At 41.1% G+C, this 23607-nt stretch overlaps 1 protein-coding gene across 6 annotated transcripts in view; it reads left to right on the top strand.

Moving 5' to 3' along the window:
- Positions 1-23607, top strand: part of ehbp1 (EH domain binding protein 1) — a 125872-nt gene that overhangs the window by 52455 nt on the left and 49810 nt on the right. For all 6 annotated transcript variants that reach the window (XM_047602412.1, XM_047602411.1, XM_047602409.1 and 3 more), the window contains 5 exons: positions 4989-5167; positions 5758-5806; positions 11631-12437; positions 14006-14047; positions 14220-14366. In XM_047602412.1, coding sequence (XP_047458368.1) covers positions 4989-5167; positions 5758-5806; positions 11631-12437; positions 14006-14047; positions 14220-14366 — 1224 coding nt within the window. The remainder of the gene's footprint in view (positions 1-4988; positions 5168-5757; positions 5807-11630; positions 12438-14005; positions 14048-14219; positions 14367-23607) is intronic.

The following is a 23607-nucleotide window of genomic DNA, read 5'->3' as shown; positions in this document are numbered from 1 at the left end:
TACGGTTGTAATTAAATAATCGAGCGTGTTGGTGGTTGGAGGCCAGCCAATCAGATCAGAGTTTTGGAAAATGGACAGGCCACTTAAGTGGTCTAAAGCTGTTCTCTTAAATGTGAACAGGTATTAATATTTTTCAAGTGTGTTTGACTGCCTTGTCTAAAATGTGGTTATCTATACATTAAGCTATTCAGAGTGCATGCATATACACTATAAAGTATGGGATTGAACACTGTAGATGTGAGGTAGGTGTGTGTTTATGCGTGTGTGTGTATGTGAGCTTGGACTTTTTTTTTGCCGTAGGCTTCTTGAGCGGATTACAAGTTTTAAAGAGTATGAGATTCAACACCTCCTCAAATCTGACACTCTGACACTGCTTTGAAGCCTCGAAAGTGAGATTGGAAAGACACGGAAGCTCTTTTCTCTCCACAGAGTTGTGGGTTTATGTCATTGGGTTGTGGACAGTTAAGTTTCCATTGAAGCGTTTTGCCCTGGAGTGAGAGACAAAGCTGCCACTTAAAGCGTTTGACTTGTATCTTTTTTTATGACACAGAAATGCCAGTTTTAATACTTTACTCACTCTTCGGTCCTTTAATTTGGCCTGAAGCCACATAGTTTACATTTGGGTAGCCGGTGGAGGATTTCATGTAGGTTTTTATCATTGGCAATTATCCTGAAGTATCCATTATAAAATATTCAGAATTCCTAACACATACCAGAGTTGTTGAATTCCTGAGTTTGATCTGAGAAAATTAAGACTTCCATGCGGTTATCAATTAAATGTCATTATACCAGCGTATACTTGGAAACTAGCTAGAAAAAGTTTGTAAAAATCTGAAATATTGCCATAGGTGTGAACTTGATGTACCTTCCACTGTTTTGGAGACGTATAGTTATTGGCCAGTTCATCAGGCATACTTAGAAAAATGAATACATTCTAATATAACAGTCAAGCACTAAATATTGGCTTCAGTTTCAAGTAACTGAGAGAGATGTTAATTCAGCTGTGTTTTCATTCTGTGGTCTGTAGTTGAATTGTTTTGTCTTATACCAACAGAGTATTCTGTATTTTAAGTATCCCCATTTTAGCCAATGGACTAGGTTAAATAACAGAAATACCTTAGTAATCAACACAGTTAAACAGCACCACGAAGTACATCCTCCAAAATAAAGAGCAATGTAGGCAATAAGAATTTTCTTACATATTCTTATTGCCTGTTTCGTTCTTTGTTCCGTACACTGGTTCACGTTGAGTAGGAGCTGCTGTAACAAATAGTAATTTCCCCTTAGCATTAATAAAGTAATTCTGATTCTGATTCTGATGATCATACAGTTGAGTTACCACTTTTCTGATGCTGTTTTAAATTGAACATATTTGTTATCACCCAATGAACTGGCTGCTCAGTGTATATTTTCTGCCAAGTTATGTTTGCCAGGTTGCTTTTTGTTTTAAATTTACTTCTATAGAGTAAAATAAATATTTCCCGAATCTAAGCAAAGGTGACCATTTCCAACCTCGCTACAGGATTGTTCTTTGGCTTAAGACCCGGCATCAACCTGTGACGGTTTTCTTATTTTCTGTATCATTGTTCAGCAGCTTCATCCGTGATTCCAGATCTCAGATCATATTACACACTCCCAAAATCACATTTCTGACACCAAAAAAAAAAAAAAAAAAAATCCTCCTGACACCGGCACCAACAGGAACCTGGACGCTTCCATTCCCAGGTTTCCTCCTATCTTGTCATTCAGGCATTGTAGTGAGCTTAACCCCCCCTTCTTTCTCTCTAACATCCTTTTCCCTTCTTCCATTTTTTTCCCCCTTTCTTTGCCCCGTCAGATGTATGTTGTTGACACTGAGGCATCAGGAATAATGGAATCTCTTGTCAGTGGCTTGTATTTCCTGCCCAGGCTGTTAGGGCTGTGTATAATAGTAGCAGAGGAGGAGGATGAGGGGAGGTTATGTGCCAATGATAGTAATGAAGGTTGCCTTTTCATTTTTTAATATGGAATGTTTGTGGGCCCAGGGAGGCAATGCTCTCCGCTAATCCTACCCTCGAGCCGAGCTAGCTACATGGCTGTGTCAGTGTTATACACACACACACGCACACACACACATATCCAGTGACATTCACACAAACCGATAAAAGACACACACATACAAAATACATGCACACCTTCCTCTAGGCGAGACAGCAAACTGTTTGATAAGTCAGGGTGCATTTCTGCTCCTCATGAAAATTTTACTCCTCCCGTGTTTGTGTCTTAAGGAAATGCAGACAGCCCCTGTAAAAGTTGATATGCTGTTTGTTCAATATTTGATGAATATGAAGGGTTAAGTGGCTAGATGCATTTGTGAACCTCTATCAGAAAGAGCATAATGGGATAGTCTGGGAGACATTGAGAAAATGACGAACCTTGGTTCGCATCTCATCATCATTGTTACTTTTATTTAGGCCCTCATTTAGGTGCCATTTATTGCTAACACAATCCTGTTCCTTATACAATTAACTAAACTAGCATTCACATTCATTGTTTAGTCTTTGGCTGATGCGGATAGGTGGATTGGTATGAGAAAGTGAGCCTTAAAGACATTTTCCCACTCGCTGTGTTACGCAGGTGGGTGTGTATGTGCATGCATGTGTGTGTGTGTGTTTTTTCCGCTGGCTAGGGTACACAGTCTGCGGCGCTGGAGTGTGCTGTGTGTCTAATTGCTTTAATAGCACCTGGTCTCTAATCCCAGGTAATTAGAGCGCTCAAATTAGACAGCTACTTTCAACCGTCACTTGAAAAAAGCAGAAGGGGAAGGCCTGCAGGAAGACCACTCCACGCTACAAACCCACACACGCACTCACATTTTACTGAAACACACAAAAACCTGGCTGAAGACAAGTGCCTAAACTACTTTATTAGGTTTGTCATTAAGTCGTTTACATAAGGTGACGAGACTAATCAATGATGGGGTTATGGAAGAAAAATCCTCGATTACAGCGAGCATTCTCCATAATCACATACTGTAATCGCAATTGTGTTTTGATTGTTATTGACTTTCTGACTTTCTATCGCCTTCTTTTCCTCTTCTTTTTTCTTCCATTTGTTTGAGTGGCACAGAGGCATTGTTGAGGCCTCCTAAAACGTGTCTGAAGAAGCTGTGGGGAAAGGTTAAGGCCCTCTTTCAAAGATGAGCCGGAAATGTCAAGTGTCTGCCCCTCAGGCTCCCGCTACCGTCTCCCCTGTACTGAGACTGCCGTAGGGGCCTGCGTGACTCACACACATACACACTGGTTACAAAGGTTAGGAGTTACTATTAGAGATGGCCTCCGGTCTCTTTCATCTGTTTTGGCCCTTGTGGCACCTCAGCGGGCTCCAGGCTTGTGGTCATAGGTTAAACTGCAACAATAGATGAGCAAGAGACATCCAGGTGCTTAGAGACTGCTGCTATTTGGCTCGCATTGTTTTTTTTATCATCAATTTGTTTCTGCCTGTTGATATTAAAAAAATATAAAATCAGATTTTAATGTTTAAAAAATCTTGAGATTAGCAAGGGCAGGGTTTGACGATCTCTGTTCAGATCAGACAATCGTGAAAATTCTGAATTCTGGTTGCTTTTCTCTACGTTATCTTTTCCATACGTTTTTAATTTTCTTGCCCAGTGTAGTTTATTTTTTCCCCTCACATCAAAACCTTTTGCAAAATTGTCTTTTTTTTTTCCTGTCAAAGGATTAATCAAGTCCTTCTCTGTCTGCCCAGTTTGTTTTAAGTCTCGACTCCCATCTGTTTTACCTGATCTTGCAGTTGCAGAAAACTGCCAACAGAGGGGGTTGGTTGGCCACCACAAGCTTTATGAGCATGTAGTCAAACTGCAGAAAGCTCCGGGCCTCCACTGTGTGTCTTAAAACTGGGTGAACTAGTTACGGTGGTCAATATGAGCTGTTAGGACCGTCTCTTTGCTTCACTTGTCCCAGCTAAAGGTTAAATAAAGTTTGTGCTTTGACTTTTTGTTTAGCGATTGTAATCATCAGCTGGCTCTGAGAAAAGCGTGTCCTGCTTATTGCAGCTGTCATTTATGTCAGGATTATTCGAGAAAGCACACAATCAAAACAGAAGAGACGTGAAAGATGAATGTGTTCGCAGTGATATCAGGGCAGAACCTGTTAGTTACGTTTAATTGTATTTTTATTAAAATTCAAATAAAGCTTGATAAAACTTGACACCCTTCTTAAATGTTATGTAATTAATAAAATCAGTATTATTAGACTAATTGTGCACTTGAATTTTGAACCCATTCCAGCTTTTTTGATCACCGTCCTCTAATGAATCAAATCTCTGAGATTTTTATGCCATTTCTCTACAAAACGATCTGAGAGAATTAGCCCGTATCAGCCCCTCCATAACCAGATTAGTGAATAGCCAGCTGAATAATCAGAATAGCATTGGTTCTGCTGGCTGTCAGAAGAAGACCAGTGTCTCCACACCACCAAGGATTTGTGGGATTTGGAGTCTGGGAGAGGAAAGGCTCCTAATGGTGAAAGCTTTCAACCAAGATAAGACTTCAAAGGCAGAGCTAATTAATAAGATGTTTACATTACTCACGGTCATATGCTGCTTTCTGAGCGTTCCTTCATTATGGTGTGTGTGTGTGTCCGCATGCATGCAGACTCGTTATATGGCAGCGTGGTATGCTAATTGGATGGTTGGTGGTTGCTAAGTAAAACACTTTATTAGAAGTAAGTAGTGAAGGGGGTTTAGGTGTGGAGGGAGAATATAACCTTGACAATTTATTTTTCACACTTTTTGAAGGGTAAAGAAAAAAAAATATCATTCATTTTTCAAGACCAAAAATATGTAGTGAATGTAAAAATGTTGCATTGATAAATTTCAAAATGCAGTATAGTTAAATAAATAAATAAATAAAAACCCTTGTCCAGTCTTTCCCTATGTCACCTGCCTCATCCTCCTCCTCCTCTTCTTCCTCCCCTCTCCGCCTGCAGCCCAGCCCCGTCCCGAGCCCCGTCCTGGGAGGGAAACCCAATGCCAGCCAGTCCCTGCTGGCCTGGTGCCGCGAGGTCACCAAGAACTACCGCGGGGTGAAGATCACCAACTTCACCACCTCCTGGAGGAACGGGCTGGCCTTCTGCGCCCTGCTGCACCATTTCAGACCGGACATAATGTATGAAACCTGCACACGCTCACACTTTAAGACTAACAGAGCAAGAGCTGCGAAGACTAGCAAACAAAAGAGTTGAGAAATAAACTGTGTCGAGTAAAAGTGACAGATCTGACGTCGTGTGTTTGATTAATAAGAGTGATGCATTTATGCATGCACTCAATCTGTCATTTTCATATTTAACCACAGAGTTGCACATCTGCTGCCAATACTTAATCTTGTTGTTCTTGTGTAAGTAATTACAATTCTTTTAAGTATTCAGTGTGTGTGTTTAGTGCACACACTCAAAAGCATATGGAAAACCTGCAGCCCCATCAAAAGAGCAGACATGAAGATAATTTATCACAACCGTACTCTGTGTAGGTGTGTGTTTATACTTGTGTGGTTTTGCACTCTGGTGTGTTATTTTCACAAATTTTCCACTCTATTAGTTCTGTTGATTGCACTTCTATGAAATTGCATGTTACAGTTCTAATACCATTACATGTGACGCATATTTAAAAACACCTCTTTCCTCACTGTGTTTCTGTCTCTGCTGTTCTCTCCTCCTTTTCTGCCTGCCTCCTCTCTGACCCTCCCTACTGTTCTTTCAGAGACTACAAGTCGCTCAATCCTCAGGATATTAAAGAAAACAACAAAAAGGTAAGAGGCAGCCACCGCTGGGCCCTTCACACCACTTAGCTCCCTCCTATCCACATCTCCATTTAGAGATCTACCATTAATCCCTGGATATAGTGTGTGTGTGTGTGTGTGTGTGTGTGTGGTTTTGAAGAGGGTAAGTGGAAACACACATGAAGTCAAGCAAATGCTTGTAGACATTGTCACATACAACCAGAATGTAAAATGTCAGTGTTAATAAGATGTTTCCTCCTGCTGAGATGTGTGTGTGTCCTAAAGCTTGTTACGTAATCAATGAGAAGCGAGAAATTTGTTTTTGCTGCTATGACTGCAAACAAGAAAAAAAAAAAAATTATTTTAGCCTCTTACGACATGAGACCGGGACATCGTTTTGTTCTCCCAGCCCTAAAAGCGAGAACGTCTTGCTTCTCAGTATGTATGAAATAGCCTTGTATGACTTAGGAGTTAAAAGATCAATGAATGTTTATGGTATTCAGTGAGTTGTAGCAATGAGTTGGGGCAATGACCAATAGGAGCAACTGATACAGCTCGTTTCATAGTATGGCTTTATACCAATACTGATACTGATTTTGTGAATGAATTAGTTTCTGATTTTCAAGGTCCTAAATCGGTTAAATATCCATTCATTTAGAGATGTTTCAGTTTCAAGACAATTTGGCTTATTTGCAGGTTGTATAAAAATTAAACTTACAGAAAATGTAGCTATATTACTTATTTATACACATCAATATAGTTTGTGTGTTAAAAAATCAAATGTACACACACCTCCTTTCCTTCTTGCCCTGTGTCATCATATCTGCTCATTCAGTGTTGAAGGTGCACCCTCGCAACGATCACCCCTTTTCCTGCGTCCCTCTGGCTTCTGCGTGCACATTTTCTATTTCTGTACACACTTGCAAAACACACAAATGCACACTGCTTCTTTTTCCCTCCTAACTACACACACACTGGCACACCTTTACACACACACACACACACAGAGATGTTCCCTCTTTGGCCTCGAGGGCTACACAGAACGATATGCGTCAGGTTCCTGCAGCTTGATTTCCTCTCCTCATACACACTCTGGCTCAGCGATAACCTCTGGTGGCCCTGTTAGGCATGAATGCTACCCTGTTGACAATAACCACAGTGGAGGGAGAGGTAGAGACCCAATCCCATATCTGCTAACTGCCCCTCACCCCCCTCCAGGTGCTCAAGTAGCCCTGAAGAAATTGGTTAGATATAAGTAATATGAGAATATGCCGTAGAAGGTGATAGCTGGTGAATAGCTGCAGCACTGTACCTGGCATACTGCAACCAGCCTCTCTGTGGAGATCTACACCAGGTGATGCTGTATATTTGGTCAAGCAAGCCCACTTTTCTTTGCGATGCATTGAGGAAATGCAGATGCCATCTCTTGATGTAGCTATCAAGAATATGTATATATATATATCTATTCTGTATGTGTGCAAGCATCCTGGGAAATGTAGTATTAGCTATTAAACGCAGTCTCAATTTAAGACATCAAAGCACAAAATGTCATTATTTCAACGTGAAGTACATATTTCTATTTAGATGAAATTCATTTCTTTTACCAGTTTACCAATTGAAATTATCCCAGATTTTTACAGAAGCACTATATAATGTTATTATATTATTATAATTGTTTAGGTGTCAGAACCCAGTCCACGAGTAAAACGTCCAGATTTGTAAAGTTATCACTCACTGAAATCATTTTTATTGAATTATCAATCAAGACACACTGAATGTAGTGGCCTGACTATTGTATCCTATGTTCTAATAAGTCAGACAGGAGAAGTGTGCAGCACAGAGAATGTAGTTTTAAAATCTGAACTTGAACAGTAGCAATGTAATATGTCATATATTATGAAACATTGTGGCTGTGATTACAAAAGCCAGTGAGATAGAAGCAGGAGGGATAATGACTTGTGCGGTGTCATGTAGCAGCCTAAAGATGTTAAACATGAAAAAAGCGTCCATGGTGACTCCTGAAAGACAAGAGAAAACGCACACCAGGCATGGTTGGAGACAGCTTAGTGCGCTAGATTAAGGACCCCAAAGAGGAAGCTAAAAAAAGAATTGAAGCAAAATGTGAGGAGGAGGATAGACAGTCATAGAACGTTTTAAGAGGAATCCAAAAAAAAAGGTTGATGAAAAGACTTGTTTCCCCATCCACAGTATTGTATAGGGCATGTATAGAATTTATTGAATGAACAGCAGAAATGGAAATGTGTAGAAACGACAACTATCTGTGCTTTTCATGGCTAGTTGATAGACATACCCCCTCCTCCTCCTCTCTCAGTCTATCTGTGAAGAGTGATTGCAATGAGCCCGGGCTGTGCTGAATTATGACAGATAAGGACAATCAATATCGGGGGAGGGTAGAAAAAAAAGGACAAGAAGTGAATATTTAGAACATTTGCACTCCTGAAAAAGATCCATTGTCAAAGGATACGTGTACGTATATCAGTCCGTGGATGATTGTGTATGCAACAGCACACACAATCATCTCTTTTTTTTTAGGAATTCAAAGTTCGCTTGCCTCTCGGTCTTGTTTGGTTTTGTCAGTGTGCTGTTATGTGTGTGTGTAATGAGGCCAAGGAGAAGTAATTTGTCATGCCATCTGATAGCGCAGCACCAAGCACCAGGCTAAATCGCCCTGAGCACAACCGTTAGGGGTTGGGCGGAGGGGAGGAGGTGCTGATGATTGACAGCGATAGATAGCTGTCAGTCACTGAGAGGCAGTGGAGGTGGGAGTAGGGAGCAGCGGCCCGGGGCAGGCGATGGTGACATTTAGTCCAGACCCAGAGCTTTGTCACCTGGATGATGGAAAGTGAGAAAACTAGATATTTTCTTCTTGGACGTTTTCTTAATGTCACTCTGATTGTTTGTGGAACACAGATTTTTTTTTTTTTTTATGTGAAATGCTGCTAAAGTTTTGGACATGAAGGATACAATTAAAATTATCATGCACATCATACACATGAACTAAATCTGCAGCTGAAATGGTGCTTGATCATTCTTGTTTGAAGCTACAGTTTATACCAGGCTGATATACCAGAATGATTCATCCCTATTTTTACCCCTCCTGACAGTTGGCAGAGAAATCCACACTACCTGATACACTTGAAGTTTTATTGAGCTGCAATTGATATCAAACATGTTTGATAGTTAAGGATGGAAAAGCTGGATGATTATGTTTCACAGTAACTCAGAGAAACAACAGCTGACATTGCTGTCAAACAACAGTAAACATGCTCATCCCCTACGTTAACATTAGCTAGCATCCACTGTAACATATATTTAAACTGACAATTTATGTCTTACCTCAAGTTGTTACTGAATCATTCCTGTCCTGTGTTGACTGCACCTTCCCACACCTTTTCAGCCAAACATACCCTTTTACTACAGTGGACATACTGTACTTCAGTTCTACAAACTGGGTAATAACAGGTCTTTTCTCGTCGCTCATCATTGTCTCAGTGTGGCATGATCAGCGGTTGTCAGGCCATAAGACAACATACAGGAAGAATAAAGCATGACACTGAGGTCAAAAAGACTGTAGCACATGTCAAGACTAACATCGACCCTGAAACAAAACCCACCTCCAGAGCCTCCCCCCTCCCTCCTCCTCACGTAGCTCTCACTTTCTCCCACTCTCGCTCTTTTCTCTCTCTCTCATTCTTTCATTCTGTCCCCATTGAGCAGCAAACTTGTCCCTGTCTTTCACAGCCTACCCTGGGTGAGAGGGGAACAATGCAAGCACACTTTGCTCCCTTGAATACGTGTTAGAAACCCAATCAGGCCCTCTTATTCGTCATATTCTTTTTCTTTCTTCCCTCTTTTTCTTTCATACTCCCTTTCTGTCAGGGGAAGGAGGGGGAACTTAAACAGGCCGGCTGTAAAGGCAAACTCCTCTCTGTTCTCCCTTCTCTTTTTTCCCACCGTCAGTTCTTTTCTTATTGCTTTGTCTTTGCAAGCAGAAACACACATATAGACCTCACTTCCCTGTTCGGATATAGATGTTCAACCCTTTGTTATGTTTCCCTCAATAGAAGGGGACGAAACAGGTGAGAGTAAAAAAAAAAGATTACAACAAAAGCCATCATAATTGATTGTAAATTGAGAAACATCACTTTTGTATTCTACATTCTTTCTTTTCTCTGTCTCCAGTTCTTTCTTTCTTTTAATGAAACAAATACAATTGGAGAAATAACTTCACTACACAGGATTCCTTTTTCATACACTGTAGCTAGAGTGTAGGGGCCTGTAAGTTTAAAAGGAAAAGCATTTGCTTTGTTGGACTTTTATCCAACAGTAGCCTACACACTGTAAACCCAATGGCTGTACAATTCTTGTTAATTTAAATATTCCTGCCATAAAGGCAAATACGTTGGTTTAAATGGAATTCATCAAAGCATTGCAAAGTTTCTGTCTTTTTCCCAATTAACATGATTACTGCTTCCAGAAATGTGAAAAAAGCCTGAACCCGAACATGAAAAGTATCAAATGCATATGAAGCCATGTAGGTTTTTATATTTAACTAGTGAACTTAGTCAACATTATGTTTGCTAATAAATGAAAAATACAAATTACACATTTCCTAATTAGGTCAACACTGAATAAGTCTCTTAATAATATATTTATTGTTCCAATAAATTATATGTAATGCATTATTGTTCAATATGTAGCAGACAAGGAGTGATTGCACACAAACACAGAACAAAGAACTTTAAAGTAATGTAAATGTGTAACATCAGTTCCTTAGGAGCCAAGCCATTGATTACAGATGACAGAGAGCTTCCAAATATAATGAATCAATGCAAAGTAAGGGCTTAATGAAAAAGCATACATGGTCAATAGACAGACAGAGACAGTCAGAGAAGAGGAATGACTCGACCCAAGGCAGGAAGGAAGTGTGAGAGACTGAGTGAAAGAGAGAGAGATTGATAGACTGGGGAGATCTACAGAGGCAGTGAAACAAACGACTGCTGCAACAGGTTGGAATTAGATCAACACTATCAAGCAGGCCAGATACAAGCTGTGATACCTGAGAGATGGATGAGGAGGTGTGTGTGTGTGTGTGTGTGTGTGTGTGTGTGTGTGTGTGTGTGTGTGTGTGTGTGTGTGTGTGTGTGTGTGTGTGTGTGTGTGTGTGTGTGTGTGTGTGTGTGTGTGTGTGTGTGTGTAAGCACGCACGCAGGAATGGATGTTGTGTGTGTGTGTGTGTGTGTACACGCAGGAATGGATGTTGTGTGTGTGTGTGTGCTGTTAATCTATTTATTTACCTGTCATTGGCTGCGATAATGGTTTTCATCCCTTCTCCCTCTGTCTCTCTGTCTCAGTCTATCTTGTGATGGGGGATTGGTTTTTCGTGTGTCGCTTGATAATCACACCTGTATTTTCTCATCAGACTCTAATCAGACCAATTACACGCGTGACGGAGAGCGTGGGCATGTTGATGTAGGGGAGCGATAAGGACACACACACACACACACTCTATTTGGGATTAAGCGCTCTGTCTTGGGGTATCTGCGTCTCTTATCGGGGACAACCATCCCTGACATGACCTGTCAGCAGTCATGCCAAAGGTGTCTCCAACGCACACAAACCTAAGATCATGCATCAGAAACATCCCTAAAGAAACCAGAACTCTCGTGTGTCATAAACTATTGTCGGTCCTCCAGCCCTCTCACTCCTTGTTGTGATGTGGAATACTCAACACTAAACTCCCAGTTTCGTAGCTTGGCAGCACTTGTAACGTGACAGTGGGTATGTGGTGTACAATCTGAGTGTTTGTTTACTTGTGTACTTGTTTTGGCAGGCATACGATGGCTTTGCGAGCCTGGGTATCTCTCGTCTCCTGGAACCATCCGACATGGTGTTGCTGGCCATTCCTGACAAGCTAACGGTAATGACCTACCTGTACCAGATCCGGGCTCATTTCTCCGGCGAAGAGCTCAACGTGGTGCAAATAGAGGCCAACAGCAACCGCAGCACCTACAAAGTGGGTGACTTTGAAACAGATACAAATGCCTCGATAGGCCAGGACAAATTCTACGCTGAACTGAACGACGTGCAGCAACGCCAGGCTGACACTCAGCCTGCTTCATCTGATGGTGGTGTCACTGAATCTAATGGTGCTGAAGCTCCTGAGAGGGAGGTGACGGAGCCAGCTTGGAAGGCAGAAGTAGGAGCCATATCGGACAGCTTGCAGTCAGCGGGGCCTTTGCAGTCTTCATCTCCTGTCCCATCACCGCGTTCAGTATTAGCAGCAACAGCAACAAACTCGACCCACATGACACCATCAGGCTCTGAGGAAAGGGGTAATCTCCTCAAAGCCAATACTTTAGACCTTAGCGAGTTACCACAGAGAGTGGAGAGAGAGATGGAGAGGGATAGACAACACAAAGATGAGGTGGGAGGCAATAGACGGGATGGAGGTATCGAACCAGCATCACCCACCAGAAGAGGGGCCTCCTCACCACCGCACCAGAAACTGGGCTTCTCCTATAATAGGGATGCTGACCTCATCAAGAAGAAGAGGGCCAGTCTGCGTCACTCAGACTCTGAACCTGCCTCAGACGCCAGCTCCCCTCCAGTCAACCACACAGATACGGTCGTCAAACAGGTAGATATCCATAAACCAACACAATATCCTTTTTTTTATTAATCATATACACACACATATATATATATATATATATATATATATATATATAGTCCTGTTTTGTCAATATGTAGAAACAGACCAGTGACTACAGAATTAGCCCAAATAGTTTGTAAGAGCTTCAATTAACTGTCATGCATCCAATTACAAATGATGTACCTCTGAAGCATCTGTATGATGTGGACTAATTCTTGCTTTTTAAATCAGCAATTAAGATTCTGACAGCATTTGCCTGCACAAACCCGCCCAACCCCTAAATGGATTGTTGAGGCTTTTATCCCTGAAGCCTGGCTTTGATTGAAACTTTCACAGCTACATCTGACATAAAACAGAGAATGTGGTGAACATTCATTCCCTGCTGGCGCTCGCTAAGCTTCAAATCCCGACCTCGTTGATGCCTTTGCTGAGATGACCGTACCGAAATGCTCCCGTTCTGCATTAGATGTTGTCGTCACCTGTCTCATTGCTGAGAACCAGACGCATCCAGGGCCAGGCCCTTAACATGTGGTGACTATGGAAGGCACCCCGGAGAACCCCCTGCTTTGACATTTCATTATATTTTTCATTATATTTCTCATCCCTGCAGTTGATGGCAGTAGGTGCCGTGACTGCTCAGGCGTGGCGATGCTTTGCGCGGAGCGCACATCATCTCACCCTGACACACACCTGTATGTGTGCCCAATCGCTCATACACACACACACACACACACACACACACACAAACTGAATACATTGCTGCCTCCGTTGGTTAACCCCAGATTACCGCTTCTTGTTTACAAGTCGAAAGGTCACGGGGCAGGCGGGAATCAGCAGGAGGGTTATGACACTCGATCTTATGTTATCTAGTTAGCAGCATTCATCCTTTTCTAAATTCAGAATTGATTTAAGTCATTGAAAGTGATAGACAGGTTTCAGTTTTATAAACAGCTCGTTAAGGATATTCTTCTGTCTAAACCAAATATTAAAGCTTGATTTGCCCTGTTTAGACCTGCTCATAACCTTGCAGATAAAACGTCAAGCTAGGTGTGTGTTTTGCTTTCTTTTCTGAGCTGTTATCCTCCCCACACCACTGGGCAAGACTTGTAGACTGCCTTAAGTCTCAAAGAGTCTATCGTAAGGAATATACCCTCTGCCTACATTAGGGACAGCATATTTTAATCCTCTTCTACTTTCACTAGCTGACTGCAAAAGAGAAATGTATGACATCTGTGTGACAGAGTGCGATTGTAGGTAAAGAGAACACCATTTGTTCGCAACATTAATAGATTACATCGGTTAATTAATTTGAGAAGAATTGCGTCTCAGGTGGAAGAAAATGCTGATATAACCAGTATTGTTGTGGAAGCTGTCAGTCATCCAGGTCAAGGTATATCTGAAACAAAGACATCTGGATATATTTGACCAATCGTCCAAGTGGTTGCTTCAGTTCTATATGACTGGTGCTCACCTGCAATAAGAAGAGTGAGTGTTATGATTTCAGTATGTTTTCCAGTATTTGACTAAGCACTATGTTGTATTCTCTTCGAAAGGAGTCAACACCTGCCCCTGTATCAAGTCCCCCAACTGAGAAGGTAAGTAAATGTGAAGTATTCTAAACTTAGTAGAACAATATTTACAAATATTTCTGCAGTCAAATATTTCCTGCCATACTCTCACAGATTTACTTCTTCCATGTACTGTGTGTGAACATTACCCAGTTGTAGATCTGTTGTAATCTGATCTCATTTTCATGCACCGTTTTAGAAGGTGCTCTCTCGTCAGGAGGAGTTGAAGGAGAGAGCCAGGCTCCTCCTGGAGCAGGCCCGCAGAGATGCTGCAATGAAAACCGGCAACAAGAATGTCCCCAACTCAGCCACCTCTGTGCCAAACAGAGCTACGGGCGTCTGTGATGTAAGTTAAAGTGATTTGTGTATGTGTAGTTCTGAAACCTTTGTTGTCACATTAACACTTGAAGACGCTGTTAGTCACTGTTAGACACTTGGAGTTCAGGGTGTGACCCAATTGATGAATGTGAGCGTGCATTATACCACAGGAGCTACAAAGCTGTTTAACAGCTGAATCTGTGTCTGCCCATTGTCTCTATAAACTATGAACAAGCCCATCATGACGGCGCCTCTTGGATTCTGAAATTTGAAATTAAGCCCCGAGTGGTCGGAGCCAGTGGTCTCATATTGGTTGTGCTTTACTCCACCCACACTCGGATACTCCAAATATGGGCCTGCGTCGTGTTGGGCCGGACCTAAGGCAGCCTTGATGTTGAGACACGCCCACCCAACTCTCTATAGTTTTAAATATAGTCATCATTAAGTCTTTAATTTAAAAAAAAAAGACTTTCTGGCTAGATGAGAAGTCCAGTTCTTCATCTCACACCAGGATCACCTAAAGAAACACCACACAGACGAATAGGTCATTCAGAATGTGTATGTGTACATAATATTATTACAAATATTCTGATTTTGGTTCCTCCATCGTCTAAGTTTACATCGCTGTCTAACTTCAATCAGTGCGTTTAAATGCAGAGCTTAGTCGAGCTATGCTCAAAATTCGACTTTCTGACTACAGTCCTTGTTTCAGTTTACATGTAACGAAGGAAACCGATTAACTGACGGGAACATATCCGCCTCCTATACACTAGGTGGCGATATATGTCTTTTTTTTTTAGCAGGAATACCACGGTAATACGGTCCGTTTTCCGGTTGACTTATTGTGTCATATAATAAACAGGAGTCTTTCATGCGGCAGACCGGCATTTTACATAACACCCAGATGGATAATAGTACAGCTCTTTTAATCTTCTACTTATGGTACCGGTAAGATATGCGTTATCGCTCAGACGGTTCTTGTACCGGCTGTGTTTACCGTCTTCTTCTGCGATTGGCTTTCTTCGATGTTTTTGTTCACTGGGTCAGCGGAACACTTTATATCAAACTGGACCAAGTCTTTCATTAACATTGCTGCCATTACTAACATTGATCATATGGAACATGTAAAGTCAACAAATGTTAACTACTTTATGTTGTGGACCAGTATTTCCCAAACTGACACATTTTATTCAAAAGTATTATTAATTATTAATTACCTTTTGACTTCAGTGCCGTTTGATAACTCTTTGATAACTGTTACAAGCTCCCGTTAGCCTCCCGTTAAACAAACAGGAGCCTCGCTCAAAGGTCAGCCTAAGATTAATTCTTTAGCAGGCTAATAGATAGTTAACTTCAGCTACTCCCCCACCCCCTATACAGTAGTCATGAATAGTGAAATAAACTATTGAGACCAAACCAGTTTTTTGTACCAGCCTGTAAATGTCTAATAATGTTGTAAAGTTGGGCGTTTTAACATTTTGAAGCCAGCATCAAGTGGCCACTTGATGAACTGCAGCTTTTTGTACTTCCAACAGGGGCTTCAATGCTCAGACTCGGAGGTTGCTGCCTCTTTTGCTGAATGTCACACATTTATAGCAAAAGGCAAAATGCAACAAAAAAAAATAAAAATTTGGTTTGGTTTGAAAGTACTGATGGCTAATAAAATGACCACCATCTTTTTCAACACTGCTGTCAGTTCCACAGTTCTCTATGTTCTGCTCACTACACTTCCAACATGCTGGAAAGCCTGTCCAAACTGTCTCATCTTCTATAAGCCCACTTTGGTGAACACTTCATGAAACAGCTTTCCTTATTAACTCCCGCAGATAGTCTCTTATGGACTGCTGAACGTTAGGACCTGAGCACGTCAGTAAGAAAAACTCAAATGTGGATGGACTGCTTCGCTCCCTCTTCTCACTAGAAACATTTCATTCTCTCTTTGGTCATCTGGACTCCGCACAATTTTCCTGACATCCCAACCAAATTTGCTGCCCCCTCACTTTCCCCTGAACACTGAGTAAATGCTGTACACAAACACCTGTCAGCAAAAGTACATTCATGGTAAAAGGGGGCTCGGGGGTGGGAGTCGCTGTACCGAAGCAAACTAGACTAGAGAAGACACGAGTGAAATTGCCAGCTCTGAACTGAGCACGCTCCACTGAGCATAATATACTAGGAGGAGGGGGCACACTGATGAACCAGGAGTTACCCTGGGAAAGCACAGTGGTCAAATCCTCAGACACATTTCCAAATGTTTCAGAGAAAGGAAAGGGGGCTAAGAAAAACATGTGGTCTTGTGAGAATTGTGACGACAAGGGATTTGAGGGTAAAATGAAATAAATACCTTTTGGTAATGAAATATCTAAAAGGCAGCAGCCGCATGCTCCTGCATTTGCTGTCTGAATCCTTAAAGGGAAATATGCCCTTGAATTAGATGTTCTTAAAGTGTGTATGTGTCTGTGTGCAGGCATGAAAATGTTGATGTTTGTGTGCCCGCCACAGGAATAACCATTTCGGCATAATCTGAGGAAATAAATGAGGACCTTCCAAGGACTAGTGACGTTAAAAGTCTTCAGAGGAAGAAAGCAAATTAAAAGAGTTTTTCAAAGCTACTGCAGTGCCTATATACTTCCTTAGCGACAAAAAAGGTCCTCTTCTGTCCCTTGTTGTCCGGCAAGATGGCTGACTTCACTTAGATTAGCTCCTTAAAGTAGCCAGCCCCCGCCCCCTGCCACTCTTTCTCTCTGCCTCCCCTCCTGATTTCCTCACTCATTTCCAAGGACAATTGGTTAATAACCCCTACACACACACACACAGCTCTATGCATAAGGGACGGAAGAAAAGGAGGAGGTGTGCGAGGGAGATATTGAATTGTTTACACTTTTTTTAATAGAAAACATTGATCAAAGGAATACGACTGGCCTCGAGGCCAATGTGCTGATAATTGTTAGTGATTCAGATTAGATTACTTGATGTCTTGTTTTGATTAGCATGAGCGTGTGTGTGTCCATGTTATCAGCTCAAGAGGCCCAAGCCTTTCCCATTTAACTCTCCATCTGTCTAAGTAGGTGCTTTGCGGTTTAGCATGCATAAGGTATAATTTAATTAAATTAAAGCAGGCTTCATTCTTCCAGGGAAGTGGCTAATGGGGGAGGGGGGGTATATTTGCTGTTTTTAGGGGTGTGGCATTCAAAGCACAGATGACAAATCTGTCAGACGTGGGTATAGAATTTTATCTATTAACTTAAAAGTTGCCTTAGTCAAAGCTGCAGAGCGTCCTCCTTAGTGGAGATAAGTGACACTCTTATCTAGGGTTTATTATTTCTCATTCAGAGACTAATGGATATGCATTTTTCCATTTTTGTAGTTGTCCTTGATTATGTTTACGTTCAAAGGGCAGATGAGACAAATGTCTTCAACACTAGAAGCGTGCAAACAGTTTTGTGATTGGTAATGATCAGGTGTAGCCAGACTCAATTCTTACCACAATATGAGTCTAGTAACGTGCCTGTTTTGATTTCATTATGGAGCGTGTTTCAACTGATGCAGAGAAAGAAAACACCTCTGCAATGAGATACTAACCAATCAGAGCCATGTTGTTGTAAAAGAACTCAATTGTACAGCGCTCAAATGATGTGTGTGGCTCTTCTGTTTATCACAGCATAAAACCCTGCCCAAACTATTAGATTGGTCCAGTAGATGTTTGATGGGGCATAATCAAATCCCAACAGAGGGTTTTGAGACCAACTTTCTCAAAAACATGTGGGTGTGAAAGTTGGTCTGGCTTCCAGTTTAGATTGGTCATAGTTTTTCCTGAAAGATGAATTCCAATAAATCATTAATATGAAAATGGAACATCAGCAGTGAGTTTGGGTTGTGAAGTTTGTTTTTGTTCCGTGGTTCATGTACTGATCTTGTGTATATGAACAACATATTTTGATCGGGCACTTATGTCCTGACATTGCACATTGCTACTGCACGTTGCTACACCCTGAAGGCGTACAACAACCTTTTCTGCATCACTGCTCGGCTACATACTTTTATAAATAGTAGTTGTATTGATCAGTGAGTATTTTGCGTACATTCATCTCTTCACACAGAAATTAGTAAATACCAAACTTCTCTTCCAAAACTCTACTCAATCTGTCTGGTTGATAAACACACCAACAAAGTCTGGTCCTTTTACAGGCAAATATTTTCATCCCCTGTCACTTAAACTGAGCAACTGTTTGACCATTTTTGATTCAAATTCAGAAATCGTTTCCTTGTGCAATTTACAGCACAAATGAAATCTTAAATTAAATCTAAATGACTTTAGTAAGTGTTTGCTAACTGAAAAATCTTTTGAGTCTTCCTATACAATTGTATTATAAACTCTCACATTGTGGACCTGTGGTTTCCCTCATGTGAAAGCTCCCCACTGGAGACTTTATCCCTTCACTCCTCTTTGTTGTGCTACACTCCTGTATTTTCCTTATGGACATGATGTGTTTTGCACATGATTTCAGTTTATTCCACCTGTTTATTTCTCTCTGGTCTTTAACAGATCAGGGGAATCGCAATGTAAAATGTGAACGGATGGATTAGTTTAAACTACAACACATTTACAGCTGCAGTGACAACAGGAATGTAGCTCGACGCTGAACAATGTGTTGGATGCTGGTGGAGAGTGTGTGTGTGTGTGTGTGTGTGTGTGTGTGTGTGTGTGTGTGTGTGTGTGTGTGTGTGTGTGTGTGTGTGTGTGTGTGTGTGTGTGTGTCCTATAGCCCTGTTCTCCTGACCTATGCTCTCCCTCCTGCCATCCCTAATTGTAGCCCACAGTGACTGGTCCTTTCATCTAAGGTCACAGGTTCACTTTTCACTTTCTCCCTGTCCTCTCTGTCACTTTCTCTTATTCTGTCCCGCTTTCATACCTCATGTTTCATTTTTTATTATCATTATTATTATTTCTAACCTGATTTTTTTCCAGTCACTTCATTTTATTTATTTTACTGTCTGCCACATCTCATTCGTCTCTTTTCTCTCTGTGGCCTTTGATAGGCAAGCACTACTACTCACTGTTGTGTACCCTCTTCATAGGTGGCCTTCCCAACGTATCGGTAGTCAGTAGTCCACATGTCTTGTAATGTTGTAATGTCAGCACCCCCTACCCGTACAACAGACAGATATGTGATTAATGAGCTTTCTAAAAATATCAAGGGCTGGGACTCGATTTTATTTATTCAGTCCTGTGTGCCGACGTCCTAGTTTTTGCTTTAGTTGTTCCGTCGCTCTTTAGTCTGTCCCACTCTTATTATTTTAATAGAGAAGTGGGTGTGTGACTCTTTGTGTGTGTGTCTGTGTTCGCTTCAGGTCTTCTCATCCATTAGCAGATGAGAACAGTAATTTCACACCGGCCTGGCCAGGCTAATTATCAGGATCCACACTAGGTTTGGGAGAAGAGTGTGCATGTGGACACACTAGCCCGTTCAACTGTGTGTATTTCTCTGTGAAAACTGTAAAATATTTGTGCATGTGTTTATGTCCAAGCATTTTTTAAGCGCGCGTGTGTGCGTTGTGGTATGCGGTGGAAAGCTTGTGCAAATGCTTTGGAATGCCTTGGTGTTTTCCAGGTAGAAGAGTTCCCCTGCTCACTGACTCGTTGTGATTCCTATAATTGGGTCCCGTTTGATTTTTGCCGACTAGCACTCCACCCACCTCTTTCTCCCCCTTCCCCTGTGTCGCTGCCCCCCGCCCACAGCCATGGAGGGGACTCCTGGGTGTCTGCTGTTGTGACCTGTGGGTGATGTCGCTCCTCTGATCTTGAATTGACTTCTCTATGCCCCAATTCTTTCTTTCTTTCTTTCTTTTGTATGCTCTTCATTTCTTTTCTGTCTTTATTTTATCCCACTTCTTTATTTTTCATCTCATCATTGATTTTATTCAAGTTATCACCTGGACCACATCTCCAAATTCTAAATTGTAGTAGTAGTAGGTCATACTTGTGTTCTAATGTCTAGAACTACATTTCAGATTCATTATTCAAATGTTACTTTTAACTAATTAAAACACAAGAGTATCTCTTCTGTTCAAATAATTGGTTATGTATAAATGTTTGTTTGTTTTTTCTAAAATGATGCGTCTCTGGATATAAGACCAACAGAAAAAATCTGGGGTCCAGTAAAAACAGACAGTTTAATTTGCCTTCATGAAACATAGTTCCTCTGGCTCTTATACATTTTGTGCAGCTCTTCAGTATGTTTTTGTCAATATACCACCAGGGTCATAAATGTTCTCATTAACCGAATGTAAAAAGTGACTTTTCTTTTTTTTAGCTGAAACTGGCAGCGATGTCACTTTATTCTACAATTAATGCTTCAGCAAATATCCTAAACGCAATCTTAGTCTCATTGGATGGACCATTGAAAAGGCTACCTATGCAGCAAATACAGGGAAAAAAGGTCTATTTTGAAAATGCAAATATGGCCTTGTCCTCAATCCTTTTTGTCATCTTTTCCTCCCCTCCTCCTTCTTTCCACTTTCCTTTTCAACTTTCTCCCAGCAGTAATAGTTTTTCTCTAGGTCTCATTTTAACGTGGCTGCCGTCCCTTTCTTCTCCCAGTTCTCAATTTTTGTCTCTTCTCCCCTTTCTCAACTCCCCTCCTCCTCCTTTCTCTTGCACTCTCTCTTTCTCTTTTTGAAGAATCTGCCCCTAATGAAACTAAATAGTTCAGTGGGGAGTTTCTTTGGACTATGTGTGTGTGCTTGTCTTGGAGTGTGTTGGTATGTGTCATGGCTGAATTGGCTGGAGTGGAGATCAAAGGCAGTCTGTAAATTGTGTTTTAGTGTGCGTGCATGTGTGTGTGCGCGCGTGTGTGTGTGTGTTAATGAGCAAGAGAAATACAGCTCTCTGAATTGCATCACAAGAGCTGATCAAGCCATCAGAGAAGAAAGCTGTAATTCACACACACTTACATACCTCTCCTTTTTTTCTCTTTGTCGGGTTATTTTGTTCACGTTTGACCAAGTGGAAGTGTCAGATGTTTTCATGAGGTCTCTTTCTTTCCCTTTTGTGTGTTTTAAAGCCACTTTCTGAGTAAAATACATGATGGTGAAGATGAGAGAATGTTTAACATTGCTTTGCCAGGTAGAATCATTGCAATGGTGATATTTGTCAGCACGCAATGTAACGTTGTAAATGTTGGTTTTCCTAGTGGTTTTGTGCAGAGCAAAAATGATACAGTAAGGAAATAAGAAAACTTTGAGCTTCTCTTGCCCATTTAAAGGTTCAAATACTCATTTAAACATCAGCATTGTTAAAACACATTTTCAGCAGTGAGCATCCATTTTCATATGATGCGTATTAGCGTTTTTGTACTGATATTTCTTGTTATCAGTGGACTTATACAGTATCAATAACATAATGGCCACTGACAGATGTTGTGAATAACACTGATTATCTACTTATCCTGGCTTCTGTCAGTGGGTGGAAAATAGAAAACAATATCTTTGTACGTGGGCATCAAAATGGAATAGTCATTGTCATTGTAGAATTGTCATTGCAACATAAACTAAGTACAGTCCATTCAATGCAAAAGTATTGAAAAACAATAAAAGGCAATAAAATATCATGTAATTTATATGCAAAGACATTTAAGACAAACACACACAGACATCTTCATTCCAGTTACTGGTCAGTCCCTTAAGATATGTGAAGTAATTGTTTAGCAGCATTTAATACATTAATACCTGTTGAAATACCTGTCAGAAACTATTTTTCTGTTTGTTGTAGTTTTCATCAACTTGTATCGTTTGCCTAAGTTTGTTACCAGGATGCAATAAGTCCTTCATTATTTTTTGAGCTTTTCTGAGGCAGCAAGTGAACATTTGTCTTCAAAATTACATTTATTGTCATTATACGAGAACATACAACAAGACCAAGCGTGTTACATTTGAAACAAGTTCCAGATATTTCAGTCAATTAAAAACAAAATGCAGACCACATACAATGATGTTAGAACTAAGTGGAGAATAATGGATAAGCGTAAGGATTTAATGAAAACTGCAGCTCCCATGAGGTGTTTCCTGTTCGGAGTGACCAGTACGACCAATGTCGCCCGTTACCAGTGAAGGTTTGTCTGCATGGTCCCATCCAACAAACTACTGTTGCCCAAAGAAAGAAAGAATGAAGTCCAAACACAGAATGCATCCCAGTTTGTTTTGTCTGCCTACCACTGACATATGAGCATTAGAATGGAACATGAAACGGTCAAAGCTGATCTGCTCTGATGACTGTTTTCTTTTACATCATCTGGATGACTTGGTACATGTGCATCTCCAGGATGCACTATGGGACAAAGGCAAGCTGGTGGATGTGGTGTGATACTTGGAGCAATGTTCTGTGTCCTGTCATTCATGTACTACCTACAACCAACAAGTGCAGACCATGTAGACCCTTTCATGGAAACAATATTCCCTTAAGGGCTGTGGCCTCTTCCAGTTGGACAAAGCGTCCTGCCACAAAGCAAAAACGGTTAAGGAATTGTTCGATGAACACGAGTTCAAGGTGTTGACTTGAACACATTCCAAATTCCCCACTGTAGATCGCTCTCCAATCCAGCATCTAGGATCTGCTGCTTATGTCTGGGTTCCAGATACTGCAACACACTTTCAGAGCTCTGTTGTAGTCCATGCCTCGATGTGTCAAGGCTGTTTTGGTGGGAAAAGGGAGACCTTTATGTGTGGTCATAATGTTATGGCTGATCAATATTTCACTATACCTCACTATACTTCACCATAATGTTTCCAGTGACCTCCTCAGGGGCAGGAACTCACAGTAATTCACAGTGGCACTAAAAAGGCCATAACTGCAAAAGTGAAGTGTTCAAAGGGGGCGGGGCATAAGCACAGCTCATGTTCTCTATCTCTTTCTTTCTCTCTCTCGTCTTCTCTCGCTCTCTTTACCTCTTTCTGTTCCTCTTCCCAGTAATTATCCTGTCTATTTAAAGGGCAAAACCTTCCCATCTTACTCGTTTGTCAGAGTGACGGGTTCCTCTAACTCTTGTGAGTGTGTGTGTGTGTGATCTACTCTACCTGTTCTACCTGTCCTACTGTACCTACAGTGCCCTTTGTTAAGTACACAAAGTATATGCTTACTGTCCAACCGTGAAACCACAGTTAAACAGAACTTCAGAAGTCAAATATACACAAATTTATTTGCTCAAAAAATATCAGCTTGATTTAACTCGCACACCTTCTTTCACATACATTCAGCTCTTACAAACACAATC

The sequence above is a fragment of the Mugil cephalus genome, chromosome 13 (assembly GCF_022458985.1).
Source record: "Mugil cephalus isolate CIBA_MC_2020 chromosome 13, CIBA_Mcephalus_1.1, whole genome shotgun sequence".
Taxonomy (NCBI): Eukaryota; Metazoa; Chordata; class Actinopteri; order Mugiliformes; family Mugilidae; genus Mugil; species Mugil cephalus.
The sequence above is the reverse complement of the archived record's forward strand: the minus strand, read 5'-3'. Positions and strand labels throughout refer to the sequence as shown.